At 42.3% G+C, this 10,202-nt stretch overlaps 1 protein-coding gene and 1 pseudogene across 1 annotated transcript; both read left to right on the plus strand.

Annotated features, from left to right (window-relative positions):
- Positions 1-792: 792 nt before the first annotated feature.
- LOC147909609 (uncharacterized) lies at positions 793-3,076 on the plus strand (annotated as a pseudogene).
- Positions 3,077-3,997: 921 nt separating this feature from the next.
- On the plus strand, positions 3,998-4,721 carry LOC147909610 (uncharacterized). Its single transcript, XM_087406833.1, has one exon. The coding sequence runs from the start codon at positions 4,170-4,172 to the stop codon at positions 4,719-4,721; it is 552 nt and encodes a 183-aa protein (XP_087262959.1). The 5' UTR covers positions 3,998-4,169.
- The last annotated feature ends 5,481 nt before the right edge of the window (positions 4,722-10,202 follow it).

Below are 10,202 nucleotides of genomic sequence, written 5' to 3' on the forward strand. Positions count from 1 at the left end.
ATGGAACAGGATCGCGGACTGTATCTCGCTCCGTACAAATATGGACGCGGACTGTATCTCGGTCCATACAAACATGGACAGGGCGTAGCTGCAAAGAAAAAAAAAATGTCAAAAAGACGATAAAAATGCCGTCTGGCGCAACTACCAATGTACAATTGAACGAGCTCGCGAGACGTATGCGTGTATTATACTTTAGAGGCGTTTTCATGCGTAACACGTTACCGACGAGCGGTGTGCGCCGAAACGAAAGCGGTATCGTGAATCTGGACGATGCGACGGGGCCTGGTACTCACTGGGTAGCGAAGAGGAACAATCGCGTCGTGTATTTTGACAGTTTCGGCAATCTTCGACCGCCTAAGGAACTGGTGCGATATTTCGAGAACGGTGCTACGATGATAGAGTACAATCGCACGTCCTATCAGACGTATGATCAAAGTTTCTGCGGACAGATGTGTCTGGTCGGTTTCTACAAACGGTAGACGAGCGTGAATTTAAAAAGCTCGACGAGACGCTGTGAAATCTTAGTATTAGTCGAACGCTTTTTTCCGTCATGTCGTTGACGCTTACGCTGAGCGGAAAGAGCACCGTCCTCACGGCGAATTACTTCCCCGCCATAGATTTGAGTGACGGAGATTACGAGCTCGGTTTGGCGATTTTTGAGACTTATCACGATACCGAACGTGAACGAATCGAACAACAAATTTTATTTCACCAAAGACGACGCGGAAATTACAATTCCCGAAGGTTCGTACGAAGTGCGAGATATAAATGAATTTCTGAAACGCGCGATTTTACGAAAACGTCCGCACTTGAAACCGTTGATGTAGTGCGTGGTGACAATAACAATAACACTGATGATGATGACGATGATGATGATGATGATGATGATGATGATGATGATAATGATGAGGGTGGAGAATACCCGATTACGCTTTGCGCAAACTACAACACGATGAAATGTGAGATTAGATGTGCGTACAGAATAAACTTTGACAAGTCCAACAGCATTGGATCGCTGCTGGGATTCTCGTCGAAGCGTATACTGCAGCCGTGAAGGTAGCACGAATCGGACGTGTCGATCAACATAATGAATGTAAACGTTATCCGCGTAGAGTGTAACGTGACCGCAGGTGCATACAGCAACGGCAAAAGCGCGCACACGATACATGAATTTTCGCCGAGCGTGGCGCCAGGGTATAAGATATCGGAGAGGCCGACGCAAATCATTTACCTGCCGATCATCGCACGGAGCATTACAGATCTAACGATACGCATCGTCGATCAGAACGATTGCTCGATTTTCGAGGAGAAGAGATCACCGTTAGATTGCACGTACGACGGCGACAGTAATAACGTGAGCGTGAGATGCTCGTGCTGAACGGAACGGAGCGTACACAGAGAGATAACGCATCCTTTACAAGGTCGGTGACGCCACAGCTCGACAACACTCGCTCATCCAGCTGCATCAGGAAGAAAAAGAAGAAACTCAGCGCGACAAACGTTACATTTTTAAAGTCTTTGGGATTCGCGGTGCGCAACATTTGAGATGACCGATATCTTAAACATGAAAGACGAGCCGATCTTCGACGATCGCATCGTCAAGATTGAGACTCACACGTACAGCCCGTTTGCCAACACCACGTTTGGATACAGCGACGAAATAAGAATACCCATACAGTAACAAGATCTGTACACACTGCCGTACGAAAGCTTTCTATATGTCGAGGGAAAACTGACGAAGAACAAAGTGGTCCAGGGTGCTCATGTGGCATTGGGAAATAATTGCGTCGCGTTCATTTTCGATGAGATTCGATATGAACTCAATGGTGTGGAGATTGACCGTAATAGAAATGTGGGTATAACTAGCACGCTCAAAAACTATGTAACAGTGTCATCCGACAGAAGCGTGATTCTACGGAATGCCGGCTGGGATGCGCAGACTATTGCAGCCGGATATTTTAATTTCTGTGTACCGCTCTACGTACTGCTGGGATTTTGCGAAGATTACAAACGCGTGGTGATCAACGCTCGTCACGAGTTGATTTTAATACGAGCGCGCAACGACAACAATTGTCTGACGGGAGATCCGGCGATAGAGCCAACGCTCGAATTATTCAAAGTATAGTGGCGAATGCCGCACGTGTTATTGAGCGAGATAAATAAGCTGTCGATGCTGCGCGCTTTGGAGAGCGGACGATATCTGAGCATGGCTTTTCGCTCGTGGGATCTGTACGAATTTCCACTCTTGCAGAGCACAACCAAGCATTCGTGGGCCATCAAGACGGCTACTCAACTCGAGAAGCCGCGCTACGTTATTTTCGCTATGCAAAAAAAGGTCGAAAAAATGTCATGTCCGAGGATGTAAGTCGATTCGACGACTGCAAATTAACCAATGCGAAACTTTACCTGAATTCGGAATGTTATCCGTACGATGACTTGAATCTGGATTTTGACAAAAACAGATGTACGACTTGTACGCGCGTTTCTGCAAGGGCTACTACGGATACGAGTATCTCGAGCCGAGTCTCACCTTTACAATTTTTTTACGTAATGGCCCATTCGTGATCATCGATTGCTCTCGACAGAACGAATCAGTCAAGAGTGGCACCGTGGACGTGCGATTAGACTTTGAATGTAAAGAGGATGTATCCGCAAATACAACAGCCTATTGTCTCATCATACACGATCGCGTGGTTCAGTATAATCCATTGACCAATGTTGTGCGCAAAATCACCTAAGATGCATCTCTAACACGATATGAGATCTACGATACGTCGCAATCGACCGCAGTCTTCTCGACAACATGCTCGTGCCAACGTTCGTGGATCTGCAAGGATTCATCGTTACCAAGAAATTTATCGTGAAGGAAGTGGCGGTGCTGAAACAGGGGATCGTTCTCACACATTACATTTTTACGAGTTCCGTGCCATGGAAATTTTTGACAAGATCCGACAGGTCTTGCGCTTCCTGGTTGACTGCTTATCACCATGGATTGCGATGGGAGGACGGGATGGTCCCGTACAACGAGGCGAAACGTCTGATCACAGCAGCTGTATTTGAAGATGATGCTATCGTGTACGTTAAGGGACACGAAAAAACGTGGCTGTGGAACTTGCTTTGGACGATGAGCGAGAACGCATGTGCATCGAGATCTTGGATGTAGTTTACGAAGACCTGGAATCTTTAACCAAGCTGGATGTTGCTAATACTATGCGATATGGACAACATGTTCAGAATTGCGCGTTACAAAATGTATTGAAAATATATAACTGGTGGTTGCAAAAGAATTTTTAAAATAAAAATACGTTAACGTATTTATTACGTATTTCTTTTTTCTCTTCCTTTGTAATACATGTACTCGTATGAATGAACGTATATGTATGAACATATATGTATGAACATATATGTATGAACGTATATGTATGAACACATATGTATGAACATATATGTATGAACGTATATGTATGAACACATATGTATAAACACATATGTATGTATGTATGTATGTATGTATATACGTATGTATGTATCCAAAAACGTCAACGCTTCTGTTAAACGTGTCGCGACATGTCCGATCTGACAGTACATCTGACAGTACATATAATGTACATAGGCAATATTAGATTTTTTTCATTCAATCGTAAGCTTCAGTTACGAGCGTTAAGACATGGATCGAATAAAAGAATATATAATCCAAAATCAATCGAGCGAAAGGGGTACTGTCCATTGTCGCCAAGTCCGCCAAGTCCACCGCCTTCGAAGGAAAAAGCGAGATATTGGGAATATCCTGGAGAAAAGGCGTCAAAGTCGCCAACGTGCTCATCACCAACGTCATCGATGCCATCGAAATATAAATCATAAAGTATAAGCATTGATAAACTCGCGAACAAAAAATAAAAAAAATAAAAATACGTAGAAAGTGTTGCGACAGGTTCGCAATTCTTAGAAAAAGAGGGGAGAGAGTTACCCCCCTCTTCGATTCTAGAAGTTTTATATATATCGCAATTTACGTGGGTGCAATTAGTCTTGCGATATTTGCTTGTACAAACGGTTGAAAAAAAAAATGTACTTCGCTGAAGACAGCAACACATCGTACGAAACGAAGAAGAAGAACTGCAATAACATGTAAGTTTTAACATTCTATACACAAAAGAAACGTTTTTAATATTATGTATATACACAGCATGGAGCATCGCAAGATGTGTTTATTGGGCAGACATTACGATCTGACGACTACGGGCTACAAATTTTTGGAAATTGGAATCAACGTTGATCCACCGAGTTACGTGGAGATCGCCCTGGGAGATCATCGCGGACATGAACTGTTGCTGTCTCTCGAAACGTGGAAGGGTCTCTACGAGCAGCGATGGAATGTTTACAAGATGCTGCGAAACAAATACAAGGACAATTTTATAAGTGTTGGACCGCTAACTGTCAGCGTTTGCATGCTGAACGATGCTACGCTCGTACGTCTCAATTCTTCGTCCGTACGCATGATGATGATGACCGAAACGACGCTACGACGTATGTTTGAGTTTGACGAATGTATCGATGTAACGTTCGAACGATTAATCCGACTCGTCGATACGGTTGATGTCAAGTATACGCGATTCTCCAATATCGCGTCCAAAAACGCTATACGCGATAGTGATATCTTTAACAAACATCAGCTCGTCGATTGCGAGCTATTAGCTTTAGTTTTTAATACAAAAAAGAAATGATATAATAATATGTGAATAAAAAATTTTTTTTGTTCATATCATTATATATATGTACTTTCTTTACTTTCCATCCGTCTATCCATCCATCCATCCATTCATCCTATATCTCGACGCGCTATACCGATAACTTTTCGTGACGGCACTTATGATCTAAAGTGTTTTATATACAACTGCCCCCCCCTATAGATCCTAGGCAGGCTCGCTTCTCAACGGCGAAGATCGATTCTCAACGTCAGTCTTTGTCCTGCTTTGTCCGCGCGCAAGACGTGTTAAGACGTGAGTGATATTTTTTTTTCCCCAACGTGCAACAATATTCTACCATTTAGCGTTAATGATAGAATATCGTTGCACATTTTCTGTGATTAAGTGAAGTGATAATTTTTTTATTGTGCAGCTATAAGCATGCAAAGGACAAAAGTTGAGGAGGACTGCCTCCTCCTCCTCCTCCTCCTTCTCCTCTTTCTTAGAGGAGATTCAGAATAATATCATAGTTAATCTCACTCAATTGCATGTAGATCAATTATTCAACCATCTCATCGACAATCTCGATGAGACTGTGGAGGAAGAGGAATAAGAATTCAGCGGAAGATGAGGAGGAGGAGGAGGACGGAGAGGGAGAGGGTGTGGAGAAAGTAAGAATATTTTTTTATTATATAGTTTCTTTTCTTTCTTTTTTTCTTTAATATTTCTTGTTCGCGTTATACTACTGCCACGCATTTAGGGAATGGACTCCGCAGTGGCTGTCTGAAACGCATTTTTTGAGATAGACGCGAGGTCTGCGGTGATGGCACGGGTGCCTGCGGCGGGGATGTGAGGTGGCGGCGGTGGCGGCAGCGTCTGCGGCGATGGGGTGTTGGGTGGCGGCGGTCCCAATAATACTTGACATCACAATGGCGATACGTATCATCATATCAGTAAACACTGATAGCGCTGGGACTCATCATATCAGTAAACACCGATAGCGCCGAGACTTCCCGCGCCTCCCCTCCCTTCCCCGCGCCTATCAGTACTCCCCGCGCCTACTCCCCCGCGCCTATGAGTATCCCCCGCGCCCCGCGTCCCCCTCAGAGGACCTGGGTTAGAACCGCCACTGTATTAATTACTTATATGCGTTCTCGCTTGTCAGCCAGAAGAAATTTCTACAGCCACGTGCGTTTCTCGCGTCATTTGATGTATATATATCATCTTCAAATATAGCCATCGTTATTAAGCGTTTCGTCTCGCTGTACGGGATCTTCCCGTACACCCACAATTCATGATGACAAGCAATCAATCAAGAAGCGCATGACTTGTCAGATCTTGTTTAAAAATTTCCATGGCACGGGGCTCGTAAAGATATAATGCATGAGAACAGCCCCCTGTTTCAATACCGCCACTTTCTTCACGATAACTTTATTGTTAATGATGAATCTCTTTGCAGATTCATAACGTCGGCATAAACGTGGCCATGACAAGCAATTTTTCGAGACTGCACCTCCCTCTAGTTTTTTCTCTCTTTTTAAAATTCTAAATCATGTCGACATTACATGATTTTGCACACTACGTTGGTCAACGGATTATACTGAGCCACGCGATCGTGTATGATGAGATAATAGGCTGTTGTATTTGCAGGCACATTTCCTTGCATTCAAATTCTGCGTATGTCCAATGACACTCTTGACGGATTTGTTTTGTTGCGAACACTCAATGATCACAAGAGGCCCATTCTCGATAATTGAAAGCACATAAGCGTTTCGAAGCAATCGATTCTATAATATGCTCTACGAAACCGCGCGTACGTATCAAACAGAGCGACATATCTTTTTTTTGCCAAATTTAGATTTAAATCGTCATAAAGATAAACGCTAAATTTAAATAAAATTTCACGTTACTCAAATTACAATCGTCAAACACGCTAATATCTCGTGACATGATATTGTTTCGATCGGTCTGCAGAGCAAAGATAACGTATCGCAGATTCTCAAACTGAATCGGACATTTTGATGCCCATGAATGCTCTGTCCATAATAGAGGATACTCGTATAGATCCCGTACGAGCGAAATATCACGCTCAAATACAATCGCTTTTCAATGCTCGTAGCATTGATAATTCATTGATGATCCTGTTAACGCAAAATGAGGTGTGCATCCACTAGTTTAAATAATTAATCTTAGACTCCGTCACAGGATTTCTCACTAAACAATTGTAATCGTTGCGCACTTGTATCAAAATCAATTCGTGGCGATGGTTGAGATCAGGCGTAATCTTCGCAAAAGCTCAACAGCATGCTGACGCGGCATGCAAAAATTAAAATGTTCTTTCTCCTTGTCGGATCTAGAGTTCCATCCAGCGTTCAGTGCAAAAATCAAAGTTTTTTCGTACGTTATTGATATGTTAATTCTTGAGTGTATTAGTTATGCCTACGTTTCTTTTGCGGTCAAATCCTCCACACCGTTGAGTACATATCGAATTCCATCGACATAAACACCACACAATTATTTACAAACGTCGAATGGCATCTGATCGTATTTCTTTTTCACCGTTAATCTTTCTTCGATATAGAAGAAACTTTTGCACGGCAAACTGTACAAATCCTGTTGCAGTATGGATATTCGTATCTCGTCGCTGTACCCAATGTTGTGTTGGCGATTGTACGTGTCTCAATCTTGACGATGCAATCTTCAAAAATCGGCTTGCCGTATATTAAGATATCAATCTCAAAAGTTGCGCACCGCGAATCTCAAAAATTGTAAAAATTAATGTTCGACGCGTTCAGCTTTTTCTTGCTGATGCGGCTAGATGAGCGAGCGTTATGGAGCGATGTCAATCGGCCTTGTAAAGAATGCGTTATCTCTCTGCTGTGTCGCTCCGCTCCGTTCAATACGAGCATTTTACGCTCGCGTATCGCTGTCGCTGTTGCACATGCAATCTAACTGTATCTCCTCTTTACGAAAAATAGAACAATTGTCCGTTCTAATCAACGACGCGTATCGTTAGATCCGTAATGCTCGTGCAAAGTCGGTAGATAAATGAATCTACGCGGATCTTCCGATATCTTATATTCCGGCAGGCACGCTTGGCGAAAATTCATGTATCATGTATGCATCTTTGTCGTTGCAATATCGCGTCGATTTTCGCGGAAAGGAGATCAGATTGCACGTGCGACAGCGATAAAGCGCCCGCGGTTACATTACACTTTACGCGGATAACGTTGGCTTTTTTTAATTTATTCGACATGTCCGATTCGTGCCATCTTCGCGATCGCAGTAACTATCGCGAATTCCAGCAGCGATCTAATGCTGTTGGCTAGCCAAAGTTTATTCAGGCGCATCAGTAGTAAACAAGGTCGGTTCTAACGAACTCTGAGGAGCTCTGAGGGGAGTGGCAGGGGGTATCCGCGGCGCGGAGGTGGATCTGCGGGAGGGGAAGGGGAATGTTACTTATCTGTGGAAGGTGACGTCACAGGAAGAGGTGAGGGATAACGCCACAGGAGGTAAGTCACTAACGGGTGGACGTCACAGGAGGGGGAAAGGAGGTACGGGGATGCGGAGAATGTCCCGGGATATCCCGGTGCGGGAAATTACGTAGCGGAGGTGTGTGGCATTGCTCCGCGTCGCGATAAACATGGCCGGAATCAATGGCGTCTTTACGATCCGCCGGTCCCCCTTTGCCCGCTCTGAACATGGCCCGCCTTCAGCGCAGTTTCGCTGCCGCCAATTCCCCGCCGCCACCATCAACGCGATCTCTACCGCGCGCTATACTTGCTATGTTTACTTACATTAATGTATCAATTGTTTCCGCTTATGCGTCGCTATCCTTTTCTTATGTAATCTTCTCTTCAGCGTTTATTACATGCGATTCATGAAATATTTTTATTCTACTGAATTATAACTATATTTTAGAGAGAAGTGCGATGATACGATCGCGCGCATGGTATCGCGCGTGATGACGCGCGCATAACACGATGCCGCAGAGATAGAAGGAATGATAGAGAGAATAAATAATTTTTGGAACACAAGTTAATCGGAGTTTATCTATTTATTTATTTATTTTACATATATTTTATCACACATAATATCTCCTTCCGCTCCAATATGAAGTCGCCGTCCTCACAAATTGTATGTGAAGAACGTTTAATGAAGAAGAATAAACGATAAGCTATCTATAGAAAAAATAGACATGCAGGTCGGTAATATACATACGTCTCCGCCCAAGATACAAAGTCAACTATAACACACGTGCCTAGAGTACACGTATGAATTTCAGATCTTATTTCCATTTTATTAAACGTTTTTATTGAAATGTAATCTTATGCTATTTGGTATTTTGACCACCAAATATTAATGCGTATTAACACCATTGCGGAAACCAAAGTTACGAATTAAATGCGGGAGCAGTAAACAATTACGATTAGCCCTTTTAACAGACTGACTTCCAAACAAAACTTGCGGAATTTAAAGATATTTTTTGATCATGACAAAAAAAAAAAATGAAAATTTTTGTTTTTACAAATTTTTAAAGGCCCCATAAAACATCATTGAATCTGACCCGCCAAATTGCAAGCAGAAAATTTGCAAGTATCATAAAATCTTGCAGCGAAACAAAAAATTTTTTTAAAAAATTTTTTACGTGTTTTGACGGTCACAATTATTTAAAACCCCTTGCAAAAAAATATTTTTGCAATTTAAAATCAAAGTATGTGCTTTTTAGCGTTTTTTTTAAAATTTTTTTTCAAAGCATGACATTTTTTTAAGCTTTTTTAAAAAAATGGGTACTATGATAAAAAAAAAATAGTTTTAGTCAAAAAATGTCTTAGTCTTCGACGCCAAGGGGCAACAGGGCAAATTTTGTTTGAGCAAGCTCCCTTTGCTTGTTTTATAACTACAGCGCGTGGGAAAGCGAGCGACAAATTTATAAATCTTGGGGGAGAGAGCCGTATCAATCGCCCCCCCTTAAAAAATCGGTAATAGCAACACTGATCGCTGTATCACGCAAAATCGGAGTCGAGGAAACGTGCGTGGAATTTTGCATTAGTAAACTTCGTTTTGGCGGTCCGAAAAGGCGTTCGAAAAGGCCCTATTCTGACGGGCGCGGTGTAAAAATTTTAAACCTTCGATCTCACCATTTCGAAGAGCGAGCGAAATTTTTGTTGAGCTATGCAAGTTAATGCAAAATATATCTATAAAAAAACACCCTTTTTTTAAAGGCATTTGGGTTTAAAATGCTCAAAAAAAGTCGCCACCGGAATAGAATTCGAGGTTTTTGATTATTAAAAAACGGCGCTGTAAACTTTTATTTTGATTTTAACTATTTTATTATCACCTTTAATAAACCCCCCCTCTATCCCTACAAAACCTCCCAGCGAAATTTTCCTGTTTGAAACGGGCTGAAATCTTCTTTTTTCACTTTCAAAGCGTGCCCCTTTCTCTTTCACAGCTTCAAAGGACTCAATCTTGTTCCTTTTAATTTTTTGTTATTTAAATTTATGTTTTTTTTTTAAA

The sequence above is a fragment of the Acromyrmex echinatior genome, chromosome 6, assembly GCF_024713525.1.
Source record: "Acromyrmex echinatior isolate Ae372 chromosome 6, ASM2471352v2, whole genome shotgun sequence".
In the NCBI taxonomy this organism is placed as follows: domain Eukaryota; kingdom Metazoa; phylum Arthropoda; class Insecta; order Hymenoptera; family Formicidae; genus Acromyrmex; species Acromyrmex echinatior.